Source organism: Trachypithecus francoisi, unplaced genomic scaffold (assembly GCF_009764315.1).
Source record: "Trachypithecus francoisi isolate TF-2019V2 unplaced genomic scaffold, Tfra_2.0 Lachesis_group0, whole genome shotgun sequence".
Lineage (NCBI taxonomy): Eukaryota > Metazoa > Chordata > Mammalia > Primates > Cercopithecidae > Trachypithecus > Trachypithecus francoisi.
In genome coordinates, this window is record NW_022681453.1 from 24,759,535 (window position 1) to 24,780,653 (window position 21,119).

The 21,119-nt window shown below is 39.2% G+C and overlaps 1 protein-coding gene across 23 annotated transcripts in view; it reads left to right on the forward strand.

Annotated features, from left to right (window-relative positions):
• The window catches only part of CCDC66 (coiled-coil domain containing 66), a 58,603-nt gene that overhangs the window by 26,719 nt on the left and 10,765 nt on the right, over positions 1–21,119 (forward strand). For 21 of the 23 annotated variants that reach the window (XM_033210167.1, XM_033210163.1, XM_033210164.1 and 18 more), the window contains 3 exons: positions 2,792–2,923; positions 3,291–3,541; positions 3,742–3,826. In XM_033210167.1, the coding sequence (XP_033066058.1) occupies positions 2,792–2,923; positions 3,291–3,541; positions 3,742–3,826 (468 nt within the window). The remainder of the gene's footprint in view (positions 1–2,791; positions 2,924–3,290; positions 3,542–3,741; positions 3,827–21,119) is intronic. The other 2 variants (XM_033210170.1, XM_033210165.1) reach the window with 1 other exon arrangement.

Below are 21,119 nucleotides of genomic sequence, written 5' to 3' on the forward strand. Positions count from 1 at the left end.
GGTGGGTGGATTTCTTGAGCCCAGGAGTTCAAGGCCATCCTGGGCAACAACATGGTAAAATCCCGTCTCTACATAAAATAAAAATAGCTGGGTGTGGTGGCGTGCATCTGTAGTCCCAGCTACTTGAGAATCTGAGGCAGGAGGATCACTTAAGCCTGGGAGGTTGAGGCAGCAGTGAGCCATGATTGTGCACTCCAGCCTGGGTGACAGTGAGACCCTGCCTGAAAAAAAAAAATAGGCTCAAAACATATTTGGGAAACCAGTTTTTATGTAGGGGAAGTCTCAGGTCAGTAATAGGGAGATACAGTGAAAAAGTCAACCTGGGAAAAGAGGCTTCTTTAACTGTATGTAGGATTTAGCAAGAGGGAATGCTAGAAGAAGGTCAAAACACAACACTTGTTACAGTATGTCTTGTGTTACATACAAATATTCCTTACTCACCTTCAACTAAATGCATGCAGTAAACCAAAAGGAATGCAGTTCTACCTATACCTCTTCCCATCTCCCACCCCCGTGTTTTTCATTCTTCTAACTGAATGCACATTGGGAGAGACTTGTGAAAAAGAATGTAAGAATAATTTAAAGGCTTTCCCAGTCAACAACAGAAATGAAATGCAGGTAAGTCGTGGTAGCTTTGTAAGACATCTTTGAGTAGGAAATTAAGACTAGGCTGGGCGCGGTGGCTCAAGCCTGTAATCCCAGCACTTTGGGAGTCCGAGATGGGCGGATCAAGAGGTCAGGAGATCGAGACCATCCTGGCTAACACGGTGAAACCCAGTCTCTACTAAAAACTACAAAAAACTAGCCAGGCGAGGTGGCGGCGCCTGTAGTCCCAGCTACTCGGCAGGCTGAGGCAGGAGAATGGTGTGAACCCGGGAGGCGGAGCTTGCAGTGAGCTGAGATCCGGCCACAGCACTCCAGCCTGGGTGACAGAGCGAGACTCCGTCTCAAAAAAAAAAAAAAAAGAAAAGAAATTAAGACTAAACTGAGAGATCTGATTGTTCAGTTGTCTTAGGGTTATAAATATATATAAAATATTTTGAGTGTTTAAGGAATTTTTAAGGATAATTTTAACTTTTGTCTAATCCGTGAATAATTTGTGATACCACTACACTAGAATATGGAATCAGATCTGGTTACATCAAACTCAAACAAATACACAGCATTCTAAGACTATTTAGTTACCTTGTTGAAAATTTTCTTTAGGGAGTTCAAAGGGTCCATTTTCAATTTGGGGGTATCCAGTCTTTTGGCTTCCCTGAGTCACACTGGAAGAAGAAAGATGGTCTTGGGCCACACATAAAATAAACTAACACTGTGATAGCTGATGAACTTAAAAAAAAATTGCAAAATTTCATAATATTTTAAGGAAGTTTACAAATTTGTGTTGGGCCACATTCGAAGCTGTCTTGGCCCACAGGTTGGACAATGCTTGTTTTCTTTTCCCATTTTGACCTCTAAAACATTTCTTGAGGTATACTTTCTTTTACCTAAAGATAATGTTCCTTTTGAAGTGATTGTTTTAGGCTTAAATAAGTTTGATGATTTTTAATCTGTTTAGAATGTAGGAGGATGAGATATAAGGATCTTTACTTTTTGTATAAATATTTCTTCTGATCAAAACAGTGAGTTGTAAACTATAACCTTTGTGATCTTTTCTGGTAAAAACAAGGGAAGAAAGTAACATTGTGAGGTATATTGTCATTGTAGGATTCTGTCAAACCGTTTTTCTTAATTATGTCCTGCAGTTATTTCATGTAATGAAATGTTTTGTTATTTGCCTGTTGCATTTCAGAACAATTTGAGTAGAATATATATTTTTTCCATTTTTAAAAGAGTATCCTAAACTCAACAGTTAAAGTGGCAGCAAACTTTTATGCTACTGTTTTCATTTTTTACTTTTTCCTTAAGATTCAAAGACTTGTTCTGGACACAGTATATTTTTCTTATTGAAACATCATAGGCTGTGATAGAGCTGTAGTAGCAGAAACCTAGAAGACAGAGGGTCTCCTAGAGAGAGACATGATTCAATAGGGAAAGTCTCGTGCTTTCACACATCTTTCTATATTCTCCTTGTTCTCGTCCTAAAGGCAATATTTGTTGTATTCCAAAGCCAAATGTAAAACAATAGTCATCTGTTTTAAATTGTTAGTAACTCTTTCAGCCTCTAAAAGAGACTTAGAATTTTGAAAAACAATTTTTCTGAGACAGGGTCTCACTCTTGCCCATGCTGGAGTGCAGTGGCATGATTTTGACTCACTACAACCCCCACTTCCCAGGTTCAAGTGATTTGTGCCTCAGCCTCCCAAGTAGCTGGGATTACAGGCATGCACCACCACACCTGGCTAATTTTTTTTTTTTTAGTGGAGATGGGGCTTTGCCATGTTGGCCAGGCTGGTCTCGAACTCCTGGGCTCAGGTGATCTGCCCATGTCAGCCTCCCAACATGCTGGGATTATAGTGATGAGCCACTGCATCCAGCTGAATTTTGAGTCTTGTAATTGTTTGGGAGAAAGAATTTTCTGTTTTTCATTAGAAAATTCCCTTTCCTTACACTTAGATATCTTATTATATCTCTCTGCTCTAATATATTTAAAATATGATTCTGCGAATCAGAATATATCTACTTAATTATTTGTTTGAATTCAAATTCATTTGAAGTTACTGCTTCTCTTACAGATAAGTGCCTCACTGGATTAAATCTGTATAAGTTACTTTGGCAAGATTTGCACATATTAAGTGATTAGAAAAAGAGAACTGAACTTTTGATGGCTTTTATGACTGTTGTTTAGGAAACAGTACTGCTGGAGCACCCTTTCAGTGCTGTGAAACAAGAACTACAGAGAAAATGGATTGAAGAGTTGAATAAGCAAATAGAAGATGACCGTCAAAGAAAAATAGAGGAAAAAATTACACATTCAAAGGTAACTTATGAGGTTTTATGGCTATAAAAGAAAATGATAATAAAATCAAATTCTTCAATCAATTAAAACTAGAAGTATTCTGAAACTTCTTGACAAGACCAGAGTATTCCAGTTATTCCACATTTGCCCATGTGAACCTGTTTCATTGAATGCATTATGTGGCACTGCATAGCTTCTTACAACTTTTTAGAAATTTCCTAATTCTTTGAATTTCTCAAATTTTCGAAGCTACTTATCTATGTATAAGGACTCTAAACAGTATAGTTTTGTTAATTTTTATGATGCTTATTCTCCTCTAAGGTGACTTTTAGAAATCATCTTTGGTTGTCATTTGGAATTATATATGAGAATTTTTTGTCATCATTAGGGTGAGGAACATGACAGATGGGCAATGCACTTTGATTCATTAAAGAGTTATCCTGGTTCTCAATCTCAGCTGTCCTCTCGGTCAACACACAAACAACCTGAGTACTTCTGTGTCTCTCCTGACACTCAGGAGCTGGCTGATGTCAGCAGTGTTTGTACACCTACAACCAGAAGCCAGGTTGAACCTTCAGAGGTGGAGCATAGAGCAAAACCTATTAAGGATGTGGTTATGGCAAATAGTAAGAAAACAAAGTAAGTTCATGCTTATGTATTTATTGATTTTTAAGAAAGTCTATGTGCTTTAGTAAGACTTGTTAATGTCTAATTGGTTTCAGGTTTGGTATTTGTCTTTAAAATAGAAATAATCAGTAGATTTATCCCAAACAAAATGATTTAGCTTGTTGAATCTACCTTTCTGAGGTTTTTAATAGCTAATATATGTATCTTTCCAGCTTTTTCCGTTCTATGACTGCTCTCTTGGACCCAGCTCAGATTGAGGAACGAGACAGACGGCGACAAAAACAATTAGAGCATCAGGTATTGCATTGTTAAACATTGTTCTTTACCTTAATAAGTAACAGTCATGGTAAACATATACCTAAGTAAATGGAAATTTAAATTCTGATGTAACTTTACAGCATTGGTCCTGTCCAATTGTGTCGTGAATCCAGTCCCTACCCCAACTGGCATTGTAATATTAGAATTACGCTTATGCTAAGAACCCAACAGTATCACATACTACAGCCACCTGCCTTCCAGTAGAGAAGGTCTTTAATATATAAGTTGTATATGTGAATTTGTATTGTCTTAGGTTAGTACTGGTTTTTGTTTTTTTTTCCCATCAATTTATTTCTCCTGAGTTCTGTTTAAGATGAGAATTCATTCTTTGAATAGGGATTGAACTAGAATTATGACTAAGAAATCTAATGCATAATATAAGAAAAGAGGCTAAAATTAAAACTTCCTCTCCTGATTTTAGCCTAGTGCTAAAGGGATTTTAATATCTGCATAATTCTTCAAATCCTTTGATACATGAATTTGGCATCATTAATGTTACGCTTAGTCAGTAAGCAGACGTTTGCAGAGCATCTGCTACTTACCAGGCACTATGCTAAGCACTGAGATTATTTCCTCAGTTTTTTAAATATCATTTCCTCCAGTAGCCCCCTAAGGGTTGAAGAAAAGGCATGTAGAACTTGACAGTACAAATGGGAGATGGGAGAAGTGCATTGGAAATTTGACATTTCCACTTCACTTACATAAATAATACTTTCAGTATGCTGATAAAACTTATTTCTACAGTCACCAAACAAATGCTTCATGGATTTTAAAAATTGATATATAATGTTTTATATAGTTATAGGACACATATGATATTTCGTTATATGTGTAGAATGTGTAATGATTAAGCCAGAGTATTCTGGTATCTATCACCTTGAGTATTTATCATTTCTGTATTGGGAACATTTCAAGTTTACTAACCAATTTGAAATACATAATACATGGTTGCTGACCATAGTCACCTTACTATTGCTATCAAACATTAGAACTTATTCCTTTCATCTAACCATGTGTTTGTACCTGTTAACCTACCTCTCTTGATCACCACCACCCTCACACACACCCTTCCCAGCCTTTAATACCTATCATTCCACTCTTTAGCTCCTTGAGACCTACTTTTTTAGCTCCCACACATGAGTGGGAACATGTGATGTTTATCTTTCTATACCTGGCTTATTTCACTTAACATAATGAACTCCAGTCGCATCTGTGTTGCTGTAAATGACAAGACTATTTTTTCTTTATGGCCAAATAATATCCCATTGTGTATATACCACATTTTCTTGATCTATTTGTTCATTGATAGACACTTAGATTGTAAATAGTGCTACAATTAGCACAAGAATGCAGGTATCCTTTTGATATACGGATTTCATGTTCTTTGGATAAATATCCAGTACTGGGAATGCTGGATCGTATGGTAGTTCCAGTTTTAGTTTTTGGAGACGTTTCCGTACTGTTTCCATAGTGTCTGTATTTATTTACATTCCCACTAACAGTGTATAAGGAGTCCCTTTTCTCCACTTCCTTGGCAGCATCTGTTATTTTTTGTCTTTTGGTTTGTTTGTTTTTGAGACAGGGTCTTGCTCTGCTGCCCAGTCTGGTATGCAGTGGCATGATCATGGCTCACTGTAGCCTCATACTCCTGGGCTTAAGCAATCCTGCTGCCTGAGCCTCCCCAGTAGCTGATACTACAGGCATGCGCCACCATGCCAGGCTAATGTTAAATTTTTTCTTTTATAGAGACACAGTCTCACTATGTTGACCAGATTGGTTTTGAACTCCTTTCCTCAAACAGTCCTCCAGCCTCAGCCTTCCAGAGTGCTGGGATTAGAGGCATAAGCCACTGGGCCCAGGAATTTTGGCTTTTTAGTAATAGCCATTCTAACTGAGGTGATATGATATCTCATTGTGGGTTTGATTTGCATTTCTGTGATTAGTAATGTTGAGCATTTTTTCATATACCCGTTGGCCATTTATATATCCTCTTTAGAAAAATGTTTATTAATGCTCTTTGCTTACTTTTTAATGGAATTATTTGGGTTTTGGTGTCTGTGTGTGTTGAGTTTGAGTTTCTTTTTTTTTTTTTTTTTTTTGAGACGGAGTCTCGCTCTGTCACCCAGGCTGGAGTGCTGTGGCCGGATCTCAGCTCGCTGCAAGCTCCGCCTCCCGGGTTAACGCCATTCTCCTGCCTCAGCCTCCCGGGTAGCTGGGACTACAGGCGCCGCCACCTCGCCCGGCTAGTTTTTTGTAGTTTTTAGTAGAGACTGGGTTTCACCGTGTTAGCCAGGATGGTCTCGATCTCCTGACCTTGTGATCCGCACGTCTCGGCCTCCCAAAGTGCTGGGATTACAGGCTTGAGCCACCGCGCCCGGCCGAGTTTGAGTTTCTTATATATTCTGGATAGTAGCCCCTTGTTGGATGAATAGTTTGCAGATATTCAAACTACTGAATATGCAAACTATTGAATATGCAAACTACTGAATATTCAAACTGGGGGACAGACTGTCTCTTTCACTCTGGTTATTGTTTCCTTTCCCGTGCAGAAGCTTTTTAGTTCAGTTTAGCCCTATTTGTCTGTTTTTGGTGCCTGTGTTTTTGAGGTCTCAACCATAAACTCTATACCAGTGTCCTGAAGTGTTTTCTGTATGTTTTCTTCTAGTAGGTTTACATTTTGGGGTCATACATTTAACTATTTAATCCATCTTGAATTTTTTTTTTTTATTTGAGGTGGAGTCTCACTCTGTCACTCTGAAATGCAGTGACATGATCGGCTCACTGCAGCCTCCACTTACCAAGTTCAAGCGATTCTCCTGCCTTAGCCTCCTGAGTAGCTGGGATTATGGGTGCATGCCACCACACCTGGCTAAGTTTTTTTTTTTTTTTTTTTTTTTTAAGTACAGATGGGGTTTCACCATGTTGGCCAGACTGATCTTGAACTCCTGACCTTAAAGGATCCACCTGCCTCACCCTCCCAAAGTGCTAGGATTACAGGCATGAGCCACGAGCCACCACACTGGCCCTTGAATTGTTTTTTTGAATATGGTGAGAGATGGGGCTCCAGTTTCATTCCTCTGCGTATAGATATCCAGTTTTCCCAGCATTATTTATTGAAGAGTATGTGCTTTCCCCAACTATATTCTTGACACTTTTGTTGAAAATCAGTTGGCTGAAATACATGGATTTATTTCTGGATTCTCGATTCTGTTCCATTGATCTATATGTCTGTTTTTATACGAATACCATGCTGTTGTGGTTACTATTCTTGTAATATATTTTGAGTCAGGTAGTGTGATGCCTTCAGCTTTGTTCTTGTGATCCACCTTGATTTGGTTATTACGGCTCTTTTTTGGTTTCATAGATATTTTAGAATTGTTTCTATATCTGTGAAAAATGAAGGTGGTATTTTGATAGAGATAGCAGTGAATTTGTAGATTGCTTTAGGCATAATTCTTCTGATCCATGAACACGGGATATCTTGCCATTTGTTTGTGTCCTCTTTAGTTTCTTTCATCTGTTTTGTAGTTTTTTTGTGTGTAGAAATGTGTAACCCCCTTGGTTAAATTTATTCCTAGATATTTTATTTTTTGTAGCTATTGTAGGTGGGATTGCCTTCTTTATTTATTTTCAGCTAGTGTATAGAAATGCTACTGATTTTTGTATGTTGATTTTTTGTTCTGCAACTTTACTGAATGTATTGATCAGCTGTGAGTTTTTTTTGTGGAGTCTAGGTTTTGTTTTTGGGTTTTGTTTGTTTTTGATACAGAGCCTTCGCTCTGACGCCTAGGCTGGAGTGCAGTGACGCGATCTTGGCCCACTGCAACCTCTGCCTCATGGGTTCAAGCGATTCTTCTGCCTCAGCCTTCCAAGTAGCTGGGACTACAGGCGTGTGCCACCACACCTTGCTAATTTTTGTATTTTTTTAGTAGAGATGGTGTTTTGCAGTGTTGGCCAGGCTGGTCTCGAACTCCTGACCTCAGGTGATCCACCCTCCTTGGCCTCCCAGAGTGCTGGTATTTCAGGCATGAGCCAGTGCACCAGTGGAGTCTAGGGTTTTTAAGCTATAAGATGATAACATCAGCAAAGGGGACGTTTTGATTTTAGTTTTTTTGTTTTGTTTTGAGACAGCTGTCGCCCAGGCTGGACTTCAGTGGCACAATGTTGACTCACTACAACCTCCACCTTCTGGGTTCAAGCAGTTCCCATTAACTACAACCTCCACCTTCTGGCTTCAAGCAATTCCACCCAAGTAGCTGGAATTACAGGTGTGCGCCACCATGCCTGGGTAATTTTTGTATAGGGGACTTTTTATTTTATCTTTTCTAATTTAGGTGCCCTTTATTTATCTTGCCTGGTTGCTCTGGCTAGGACTTCTGTTGCTATGTTGAAAGAGTGGTGAAAGTGGGCATCCTTATTTTGTTTTAGCTCCTAGGGGAAAGGCTTTCTTTCAGCTTTTCCCCATTAACTATGATGTTAGCTGTGGGTTTGCCATATATAGTCTTTATTATGTTAAGGTATATTCCTTCTGTGCCTAGTTTGTTGAGAGTTTTTATTATTAAGTGATGTTGGATTTTGTAAAATGTTTTTTCTTGTCTACTGAGAAGATCATATGGTTTTTGTCTTTCATTCTGTTGATGTGATGTATCACATTTATTGATTTGTATATGTTGAATTCTCCCTGCATCACTAGGATAAACCCCACTTAATTGTTGGGTATTAGTTTTCGCATGTGCTGTTGGATTGAGTTTGCTAGTATTTTGTTGAGAATTTTTGCATCTATGTTCATCAAAAATAGTGGCCTGTAATTTTCTTTGTTCTTTTTTGTTCTGTCCTTCTCTGGCTTTGGTATCAGGGCAATGCTGGCCTCACAGAATGAGTTAGGGAAAATTCCCTCCTCTTTGACTTTTTTGGAATAATTTGAGAAGAATTGGTTAGTTCTTTGATAGTTTGATAGAATTCATTAGTGAAGTTGTCTGGTCCTGGACTTTCCTTTGTTGGGAGACTTTTTATTACCAGTTCAGTCTCATTACTCATTATTGGTCTGTTCAGGTTTTCTATTTCTTCCTGATTCATTCTTGATAGCTTGTGTGTGTCCAGGAATTTATCCGTTTTTTCCAGGTTTTCTAGTTTGTTTGTGTGTAGTTGTTCATAATAGCCTCTGATGATCTCTTGTATTTCTGTGGTATCAGTTGTAATTTCTCCTTTTTCATTCCTGATTTTATTTGAGTCTTCTCTCTTTGGTTCTTGGTTAGTCTAGCAAGTAGCTTATTGGTTTTGTTTATCTTTTAAAAAAATCTGTTTCTTGATCCTTTGTATTGTGTTTTTTGTCTCTATTTTGTTTAGTTCTGCTCTAGTGTTTATTATTTCTTTCCTTCTACTAATTTGGAGTTTGTTCTTTTCTAGTTCCTTTTAGGTACATCATTAGATTGCTTTTTGAAATGTTTCCACTTTTTTGATAAATGCACTTATTGCAAAAATTTCCCTCTTAGCACTGCTTTTTCTGTATCCCATAGGTTTTAGTATGTTGTGTTTCAATTTTCATTTTTTCAAGAATTTTTAAAAAATTTTTTCCTTGACCGGATGCTTGTTCAGAAGCATGTTGTTTAATTTCTGTTTATTTGTACAGTTGCCAGTGTTCTTCTCGTTATTGATTACTAGTTTTGTTCCATTGTAGTTTGAGAAAGTACTTGATATGAAATCAGTTTTTTAAAGTTTATTAAGATTTGTTTTGTGTCCTAACATATGATCTGTCCTGGAGAATAATCCTTGTGCTAATGAAAAGAATGTGTGTTCTCTTAACTGTTGGATGAGATGTTCTGTAAGGCTGTTAGGTCTGTTTGGCTTAATGTACAGTTTAAGTCCATTGTTTGTTAATTTTCTTATTAGATGATCTATCTAGTGCTGAGAGTGAGGTATTGAAATCCCCAGCTATTATTGTATTGTAGTCTATCTCTCCTTTAGATCTAATAATGCTTGCTTTATATTTCTAGGTGTTCTGGTGTTGTGTACGTATGTTTGCAGTTGTTATATTGTCTTGCTGAATTGATTCCTTTATCATTACAAAATGACCTTCTTTGTCTCTTTTTAATGTTCATGACTTAAAGTCTTTTTCATCTGAAATAAATACAGCAATTCCTGCTTGCTTTTGGTTCTGGCTGTGTTGAATATTTCTTTTCCATTTCTTCCCTTTTAGTCTTTTTATGTCTTTACAGATGAAGTGACTTTCTTATGGTCAGCAAATATGTTTTGTTTGTTTGGCTGGTTTTTATTCATTCAGGCAGTCTATACCTTTTAATTTACTTAGTTTACATGCAAAGTTATTAATATATGAAGACTTAATCCTCTCTCTCTTTTTTTTGTAGTTTGTATATCCTTTGTTCCTTTCATTATTTATCAATGTGGCTTGGTAGTTTTCTGTAGTGAAAATGTTTGATTCCTTTCTTTTTCTCTTTAGTGTGTTTCTTTCTTTTTGTTTATTAACATTGTGGTTTGGTGGCATCCTGTAGTGGTAACATTTGAGGTTTTTTCTCCTCTTTATTTGTTTGCCCTACCAGTGGTTTTTGTATTTTCAAGTGTTTTCTTGGTGGTAGTTAATTGCTGTTGTGCTTCCAGGTGTAGACTCCCTGAACTTTATCATTTCTTGTATGACCGGTCTAGTGGTGATGACTTCCCGCAGCTGTTGCTTGTCTACGAAAGACTTTATATATTCTTCATTTATGAAGGATAACTTTACAGGGTGTAGTATCTTTGGCAGGTTTTTCTCCCCCCTTTCAGCACTTTAGATATAATTCTCTCCTGGCTCTAAGATTTCTGCTGAGAAATATGCTGTTAGTCTGATGGGGGTTCCTTTATAGGTGATGAGATGATTTTCTCTTGCATGGTTTTTAGAATTTTCTCTTTGTCTCTTACTTTTAACAGTTTGACTATAACATGCTGTGGAGAAGAATTTTTTGCAGTGTATCTATTTGGGGATCTTTGAGCCTCCTGTATCTGGATTACTAAACCTCTTGCTAGACCTGGGAAGTTTTCATCTTTTATTTCATTAAATAGGTTTTCTAACTCTATCCTTTCTGTTTGCCTTCTCAGACACTGAAAATTCAAATATTTGGTCACTTTATGGTATCCCATATGTCACAAAAGCTAGGCTGATTCTTTTTTATTCTTTTTTCTTTTTTTTTCTGAATGTGTTATTTTTAAAGACCTGTCTTTAGGCTCTACAATTCTTGTGTTTTATTTAATCTATTGTTGAAGTTTTCAGATATGCTTTGTATTTCATTCAATGATTTCTTCATTTCCAGAATTTGTTTGGGGGTTCTTTTTCTGATATCTACCTCTTTGGTACATTTCTCATTCATACCCTGAATTGTTTTTCTGACTTTTTTGTATTGGTTTTCAGTATTCTCTTGTACCTCATTGGGCTTCTTTAGTATTGAAATTTTGAATTTTTTTCTGGGATTTCATAACTTGCTTTTTGATTGAGATCTATTGCTGGAGAATTATTGTATTCCTTTGGAGGTGTCCTATTTCCTTGCTTTTTAAAAATTTTTATTTTTCCATAAGTTATTGGGGTACAATGGTATTTGGTTAGCTGAATAAATTAGTTAGTGGTGATTTGTGAGATCCTGGTGCACCCATCATGCGAGTAGTATACATTGCACCATATATGTTTATTTAATCCCCCCCACCAACCTCCACTCTTCCCCACAAGTCCCCAAAGTCCATTGTATCATTCTTATGCCTTTGCATTGTCATAGGTTAGCTCCCACATATCAGTGAGAACATATGATGTTTGGTTTTCCATTCTTGAGTTACTTCACTTAGAATGATAGTCCCCAGTCTCATCCAGGTCATTGCAAATGCTGTTAATTCATTCCTTTTTATGGCTGAGTAGTATTCCATTATATATATATATATATATATATATATATATGTCACAGTTTCTTTATCCACTCGTTGATTGATGGGCATTTGGGTTGGTTCCATGATTTTCCAATTGTGAATTGTGCTGCTATAAACATGCGTGTGCAAGTATCTTTTTTGAATAATGATTTCTTTTCTTCTGGGTAGATACCCAGTAGTGGGATTGCTGGATCAGATGGTAGTTCTACTTTTAATTCTTCAAGGAATCTCCACACTGTTTTCCATAGTGGCTGTACTAGTTTACCTTCCCACCAGCAATGTAGAAGTGTTGCCTGATCACCACATCCACACCAACATCTACTGTTTTTTGATTTGTTAATTATGGCCATTCGTAAGGTGGTATCGCATTGTGGTTTTGATTTGCATTTCCCTGATCGTTAGTGATGTTGAGCATTTTTTCATATGTTTGTTGGCCATTTGTATATCTTCTTTTGAGAATTGTCTATTCCTGTCCTTAGTTCACTTTTTGATAGGATTGTTTGGTTTTTTTCTTACTGATTTGAGTTTCTTGTAGATTCTGGTTATTAGTCATTTGTCAGATATATAGATTGAGAAGATTTTCTCCCACTCTGTGGGTTGTCTGTTTACTCTGCTGAGTGTTTGTTGTGCCGTGCAGAAGCTCTTTAGGTCCCAGCTATTTATGTTTGTTTTTATTGCATTTGCTTTTGGGTTTTTGGTCATGAAATCTTTGCCTAAGCCAACGTCTAGAAGGGTTTTTCCAATGTTACCTTGTTTTTTTTGTATTTATGGTTATTTATTATTTCTCCCATATCTTTTTTTGTTGCTGTTTATTATACTTTAAGTTTTGGGGTACATGTGCAGACATGGAGTTTTTTTACATAGGTATACACGTGCCATGGTGGTTTGCTGCACCCATCAACTCATCATCTACATTAGGTATTTCTCCTAATGGTATCCCTCCCCTAGAGACCCCCACACACTGACAGGCCCCAGTGTGTGATGTTCCCCTCCCTGTGTCCATGTATTCTCGTAGTTCAACTCCCACTTATGAGTGAGAACGTGCGGTGTTTGGTTTTCTGTTCTTTTGTTAGTTTGCTGAGAATTATGGTTTCCACCTTCATCCACGTCCCTACAAAGGACATGAACTCATCCCTTTTTATGGCTGCATGGTATTAATGGTGTATGTGTGCCACATTTCCTTTTTCTTTTTGAGACGGAGTCTTGCTCTGTTGTGCAGGCTGGAGTGCAGTGGTGTGATCTCGGCTCACTGCAAGCTCTGCCTCCTGGGTTCATGCCATTCTCCTACCTCAGTCTCCCAAGCTGGGACTACAGGCGCCCGCCATGACGCCCAGCTAATTTTTTTGTATTTTTAGTAGAGACAGGGTTTCATCGTGTTAGCCAGGATGGTCTCGATCTCCTGACCTCGTGATCTGCCTGCCTCGGCCTCCCAAAGTGTTGGGATTGCAGGCGTGAGCCACTGCACCCGGCCCACATTTTCTTTATCCAGTCTATCATTGATGGGCATTTGGGTTGGTTCCAAGTCTTTGCTGTAGTGCTACAATAAACATACATGTGCACGTATCTTTTTTTAATTTTTCCTTGAGACAATCTGGCTGTGTCACCAGGCTGGAGTGCAGTGGCGCAATCTCAGCTCACTGTGACCTCCACCTCCCAGGTTCAAGTGATTCTCCTGCCCCACCCTCCAAAGTAGCTGGGATTATAGGCGCCTGGCACCATGCCTGGCTAATTTTTGTATTTTTAGTAGAGACAGGGTTTCACCATGTTGGCCAAGATGGTCTTAATCTCCTGACCTCATGATCTGCCTGCCGCAGCCTCCCAAAGTGCTGGGATTACAGGCGTGAGCCACCGCACCCAGCTGTGTGTATCTTTATAGTAGAATGATTTATAATCCCTTGGGTATATACCCAGTAATGGGATTGCTGGGTCAAATGGTAGTTCTGGTTCTAGATCCTTTAGGAATTGCCACACTGTCTTCCACAATGGTTGAACTAATTTACACTCCCACCAACGGTGTAAAAGTGTTCCTATTTCTCCACATCCTCTCCAGCATCTGTTGTTTCCTGACTTTTTAATGATCGCCATTCTAACTGGCATGAGATGGTATCTCATTGTGGTTTTGATTTGCATTTCTCTAATGACCAGTGATGATGATCTTTTTTTCATATGTTTCTTGGCTGCATAAATGTCTTCTTTTGAGAAGTGTCTGCTCATAGTCCTTTGCCTACTTTTTGATGGTGTTTTTTCTTGTAAATTTGTTTAGGTTATTTGTAGATTTTGAGTATTAGCCCTTTGTCAGATGGATAGACTGCAAAACTTTTCTCCCATTCTGTGGGTTGTCTGTTGACTCTGATGATAGTTTCTTTTGCTGTGCAGAAGCTCTTTAGTTTAATTAGATCCCATTTGTCAATTTCAGCTTTTTTGCCATTGCTTTTGGTGTTTTAGTCATTTTGCCAATGCCTGTGTCCTGAATGATATTGCCCTAGGTTTTCTTCTAGGGTTTTTATGGTTTTAGGTCTTACGTTTAAGTCTTTAATCCATCTTGAGTTAATTTTTGTATAAGGTGTAAGGAAGGGATCCAGTTTCAGTTTTCTGCATATAGCTTAGTCAGTTTTCCCAACACCATTTTTGAAATAAGGAATCCTTTCCCCATTGCTTGTTTGTGTCAGGTTTATCAAAGATCAGATGGTTGTAGATGTGTGGTGTTATTTCTGAGGCCTCTGTTCTGTTCCATTCGTCTGTGTATCTGTTTTGGTACCAGTGCCATGCTGCTTTGGTTATTGTAGCCTTGTAGTATAGTTTGAAGTGAGGCAGCGTGATGCCTCCAGCTTTGTTCTTTCTGGTTAGGATTGTGTTGGCTATGTGGGCTCTTTTTTGATACCATAAGAAATGTAAAGTAGTTTCTTCCAGTTCTGTGAAGAAAGTCAAAGGTAGCTCGATGGGGATAGCATTGAATCTATAAATTACTTTGGGCAGTATGGCCATTTTCACAATATTGATTCTTCCTATCCATGAGTATAGAATTTTTTCCATTTGTTTGTGTCCTCTTTTATTTCCTTGAGCAGTGGTTTGTAGTTCTCCTTGAAGAGGTCCTTCACATCCCTTGTAAGTTATATTCCTAGGTATTTTATTCTCTTAGTAGCAGTTGTGAATGAGAGTTCACTCATGATTTGGCTCTCTGTTTGTCTGTTATTGATGTATAGGAATGCTTGTGATTTTTGCACATTGATTTTGTATCCTGAGACTTTGCTGAAGTTGCTTATCAGCTTGAGATTTTGGGCTGAGATGATGGGGTTTTCTAAATATACAATCATGTCATCTGCAAACAGAGACAATTTGACTTCCTCTTTTCCTATTTGAATACCCTTTATTTCTTTCTCATGCCTGATTGCCCTGGCCAGAACTTCCAATACTATGTTGAATAGGGGTGGAGAGAGAGGGCATCCTTGTTTTGTGCTGTTTTTCAAAGAGAATGCTTCTAGTTTTTGCCCATTCAGTATGATACTGGCTGTGGGTTTGTCATAGATAGCTCTTACTATTTTGAGATACATTCCATCAATACCTAGTTTATTGAGAGGTTTTAGCATGAAGGGATGTTAAATTTTGTCAAAGGCCTTTACTGCATCTATTGAGATAACCATGTGGTTTTTGTCATTGGTTCTGTTTATGTGAATAGATTATGTTTATTGATTTGCGTATGATGAACCAGCCTTGCGTCCCAGATATGAAGCCAACTTGATTGTGGTGGATAAGCTTTTTGATATGCTGCTGGATTTGATTTGACAGTATTTTATTGAGGATTTTTGCATCGATGTTCATCACGGATATTGGCCTGAAATTCTCTTTTTTTGTTGTTGTGTCTCTGCCAGGTTTTGTTGTCAGGATGATGTTGGCCTTATAAAATGAGTTAGGGAAGATTCCCTCTCTTTCTATTGTTTGCAATAGTTTCAGAAGGAATGATACCAGCTCCTCTTTGACCTCTGGTAGAATTCGGCTGTGAATCCATCTGGTCCTGGACTTCTTTTGGTTGGTAGGCTATTACTGCCTCAATTTCAGACCTGGTTATTGGTCTATTCAGGGATTCGTCGTCGTCTTGGTTTAGACTTGGGAGGGTGTATGTGTCCATTTCTTCTAGATTTTCTAGTTTATTTGTGTAGAGGTATTTATAGTATTCTCTGATGGTAGTTCATATTTCTGTGGGATCAGTGGTGATACCCCCTTTATCCTGTTTTTTTGTTTTTTGTTTTTGAAATGGAGTCTCACTCTGTTGACCAGGCTGGACTGCAGTGTTGAGATCTTGGCTCACTGCAAGCTCCGCCTCCCAGGTTCACGTCCTTCTCCTGCCTCAGCCTCCCAAGTGGCTGGGACTACAGGCACCCACCACCATGCCTGGCTAATTTTGTGTATTTTTTAGTAGAGATGGAGTTTCACTGTGTTAGCCATGATGGTCTCAATCTCCTGACCTCGTGATCCACCCACCTCGGTCTCCCAAAGTGCTGGGATTACAGGCGAGAGCCACTGCACGTGGCCCCCTTTATCATTTTTTATTGCATTTGTTTGATTCTTATCTCTTTTCTTCTTATTAGTCTGGCTAGTGGTCTATTTTGTTGATCATTTCCAAAAGCCAGCTCCTGGATTCATTGAGTTTTTTGAAGGCTTTTTCGTGTCTCTATCTCCTACAGTTCTGCTCTAATCTTAGTTATTTCTTGTCTTCTGCTAGCTTTTGAATTTGTTTGCTCTTGCTTCTCTTGTTCTTTTAGTTGTGATATTAGGGTGTCGATTTTAGATCTTTCCTGCTTTCTTTTTTGGGCATTTAGTGCTATAAGTTTCCCTCTAAACACTGTTTTAAATGTGACCCAGAGATTTTGGTACATTGTCTCTTTGTTCTCATTGGTTTCAAAGAACATCTTTATTTCTGCCTTAATTTCGTTATTTACCCAGTAGTCATTCAGAAGCGGGTTGGTCAGTTTCCATGTAGTTGTGCCATTTTGAGTGAGTTTCTTAATCCTGAGTTCTAGTTTGATTGCACTGTGGTCTGAGAGACTATGTTATGATTTCCGTTTTTTTGCATTTGCTGAAGAGTGTTTTACTTCCAATTCTGTGGTCAATTTTAGAATAAGTGTTATGAGGTCCTGAGAAGAAAGTATATTCTGTTGATATGGGGTGGAGAGTTCTGTAGATGTCTATTAGGTCACTTGGTCCAGAGCTGAGTTCAAGTCCTGAATATCCTTGTTAATTTTCTGTCTCTTTGATCCGTCTGATATTGACAGTGGGATGTTAAAGTCTCCCTATTATTGTGTGGGTGTCTAAGTCTCTTTGTAGGTCTCTAAGAACTTGCTTTATGAATCTGGCTGCTTCTGTATTGGGCACATATATATTTAGGATAGTTAGCTCTTCTTGTTGCATTGATCCCTTTACCATTATGTAATGGCCTTCTTTGTCTCTTTTGATCTTTGTTGATTTAAAGTCAGTTTTATCAGAGACTAGGATTGCAACCCCTGCTTTCTTTCCGTTTGCTTGGTAAATCCTCCTTCATTCCTTTGAGCTTATGTGTGTCTTTGCATGTGAGATGTCTCTTGAATACAGCACACTGATGGGTCTTGATTCTTTATCCAATTTGCCAGTCTGTGTCTTTTAATTGGGGCATTTAGCCCATTTACATTTAAGGTTAATATTGTTATGTGTGAATTTGATCCTGTCATTATGATGCCAGCTGGTTATTTTGCTCATTAGTTGATGCAGTTTCTTCATAGTGTTGATGGTCTTTACAATTTGGTATGTTTTTGCAGTGGCTGGTACCAGTTGTTCCTTTGCATGTTTAGTGCTTCCTTCAGGAGCTCTTGTAAGGCAGGCCTAGTGGTGACAGAATCTCTCAGTATTTGCTTGTCTGTAAAGGATTTTATTTCTCCTTCGCTTATGAAACTGAGTTTGGCTGGATATGAAATTCCAGGTTGAAAATTCTTTTTTTGAAGAATGTTGAATATTGGCCCCAACTCTCTTCTGGCTCGTAGGGTTTCTGCCAAGAGATCCACTGTTAGTCTGATGGGCTTCCCTTTGTGGGTAACCTGACCTTTCTCTCTGGCTGCCCTTAACGCTTTTTTTCCTCCATTTCAGCCTTGGTGAATCTGACAGTTATGTGTCTTGGGGTTGCTCTTCTCGCCGAGTATCTTTGTGGTGTTCTCCACATTTCCTGAATTTGAATGTTGGCCTGTCTTGCTAGGTTGGGAAAGTTCTCCGGGATAATATCCTGAAGAGTGTTTTCCAACTTGGTTCCATTCTCCTCGTCACTTTCAGGTACACCAATCAAATGTAGATTTGGTTTTTTCACATATTCCCACATTTCTTGGAGGTTGTGTTTGTTCTTTTTCATTCTTTTTTCTCTAATCTTGTCTTTTCACTTTATTTCATTAAGTTGATCTTCAATCACTGATACCCTTTTTCCACTTAATCAGTTCATCTATTGATACACCAGCCATTGTTACTTGTGCGTGCTTCACAAGGTTCTCGTGCTGTGTTTTTCAGCTCCATCAGGTCATTTTGTTCTTCTCTAAACTGGTTATTCTAGTTAGCAATTTGTTTAACCTTTTTTCAAGGTTCTTAGCTTCCTTGCATTGGGTTAGAACATGCTCCTTTAGCTCGGAGGAGTTTGTTATTTCCCACCTTCTGAAGCCTTCTTCTGTCAATTCCTCAAACTCATTCTCTGTCCAGTTTTGTTCCCTTGCTGGCAAGGAGTTGTGATCCTTTGGAGGAGAAGAGGCGTTCTGATTTTTGGAATTTTCGGTCTTTTTGTGCTGGTTTCTCCCCATCTTCATGGATTTATTTATCTTTGGTCTTTGATGTTGTTGACCTTTGGATGGGGTCTCTGAGTGGATGACCTTTTTGTTGATGTTGATGCTAATTCTTTCTGTTTGTTAGTTTTCCTTCTAATAGTCAGGCCCCTCTGCTGCAGGTCTGCTGGAGTTTGCTGGAAGTCCACTCCATATCCTGTTTGCCTGGGTATCACCAGCGAAGGCTGCAGAGCAGCAAAGATTGCTGCCTGTTCCTTCCTCTGGAAGCTTCATCCCAGAGGGGCACCTGCCAGATGCCAGCCAGAGCTCTCCTGTTTGAAGTGTCTGTCAGCCCCTACTAGGAGGTGTCTCCTAGTCAGGATACATGTGGGTCAAAGACCCACTTGAGGAGGCAGTCTGACCCTTAGCAGAGCTCGAATGCTGTGCTTGGCGATCCACTGCTCTCTTCAGAGCCACCAGGCAGAGATGTTTAAGTCTGCTGAAGCTGCACCCGCAGCCAACCCTTCCCCCTGGTGCTCTGTCTTGAGGAGGTAGGGGTTTTATCTATAAGCCCCTGACTGGGGCTGCTGCCTTTTTTTCAGAGATTCCCTGTCAAGGGAGGAGGAATCTAGAGAGGCAGTCTGGCCACAGCGGCCTTGCTGAACTGCAGTGGGTTCTGCCCAGTTCGAACTTCCAGGCGGCTTTGTTTACACTATGAGGGTAGAACCGCCTACTCAAGCCTTAGCAGTGGTGGATGCCCCTCCCCCCACCAAGCTCGAGAGTCCCAGGTCAACCTCAAGACTGCTGTGCTGGCAGTGAGAATTTCAAGCCAGTGGATCTGAGTTTGCTGAGCTCTGTGGGGGTAGGACCCTCCAAGCCCAACCACTTGGCTCCCTGGCTTCAGCACCCTTTCCAGGGGAGTAAATGGTTCTGTCTCACTGGCATTCCAGGCACCACTGGGGTATGGAAAGAAAACTCCTACAGTTAAGCTCAGTGTCTGCCCAAACGACCGCCCAGTTTTGTGCTTGAAATCCAGGGCCCTGGTGGCATAGGCACCAGAGGGAATCTCCTGGTCTGTGGGTCGCAAAGACTGTGGGAAAAGCACAGTATCTGGCCAGAATGCACCATTCCTCATGGCATGGCACAGTCCCTCATGGCTTCCCTTGGGTAGGGGAGAGATTTCCCTGACCCTTTGCACTTCCTGGGTGAGGCAACGCCCCACCCTGCTTTGGCTCGCCCTCAGTGGGCTACACCCACTGTCCAACCAGCCCCAGTGAGATGAACCAGTTACCTCAGTTGGAAATGCAGAAATCACCTGCCTTCTGCATCGATCTTGCTGGGAGTTGCACACCAGAGCTCTTCCTATTCGGCCATCTTGCCAGCAACCCTCCATCTTCTAGAATTTTTATAGTTTCAGGTCTTAGGTTTAAGTACTTAATCCATCTTGAGTTGATTTTTATAAGGTGAGATGAGGATCCAGTTTCATTCTCCTATATGTGGCTAGCCAATTATTCCGGCACCACTTGTTGAAAAGGGCGTCCTTTCCCCACTTTATGTTTTGTTTACTTTGTTGAAGATCAGTTGGCTGTAAGTATTTGGGTTTATTTCTGGGTTCTCTATTCTGTTCCAATGGTCTATGTGCCTATTTTTTGTATGAGTACCATGCTGTTTTGGTGACTGTGGCCTTATAGTATAGTTTGAAATCAGGTAGTGTGATGCCTCCAGATTTGTTCTTTTTGCTTAGTCTTGCTTTGTGTGGGCTCTTTTTTGGTTCCATATGAATTTTAGAATTGTTTTTTCTAACTCTGTGAAGAGTGATGGTGGTATTTTGATGGGGATTATGCTGAATTTGTAGCTTGCTTTTGGCAGTATGGTCATTTTCACAATATTGATTCTACCAGTACATGAGCATGGGATGTGTTTCCATTTGTTTGTATCATCTGTGATATCTTTCAGCAGCGTTTTGTAGTTTTTCCTTGTAGAGGCCTTTCGACTTCTGTGTTAGGTATATTCCTGAGTATTTTAGGTATTTTTTTGCAGTTGTTATAAAAGGGGTTGAGTTCTTGATTTGATTCTCTGCTTGGTTGCTGTTGGTGTATAGAAGAGCTACTGATTTGTGTACGTTAATTGTGTATCCGGAAACTGCAGAATTCCTTTATCAGTTCTGGGAGCTTTCTGGAGGAGTTTTAGGGACTCCTAAGGTAAACAGTCATGTCATCAGCAAACAGGGACAGTTTGACTTCCTCTTTACTGATTTGGATGCCCTTTATTTATTTCTCTTGTCTGATTGCTCTGGCTAAGACTTCCAGTACTATGTTGAAGAGGAGTGGTGAGAGTGGGCATCTTTGTCTTGATCCTGTTCTCCGAGGGAATGCTTTCAGCTTTTCCCCATTCAGTATTATGTTGGCTGTGGGCTTGTCATACACTGCTTTTATTACATTAAAGTATGTCCCTTGTATGCTGATTTAACTGAGGGTTTTAATCATAAAGGATGCTGGATTTTGTCAAATGCTTTTTCTGCATCTATTGAGATGATCGTGTGATTTTTGTTCTTCTTTTAAGAATTACATTTATTACATGTATTGACTTGAGTATGTTAAACC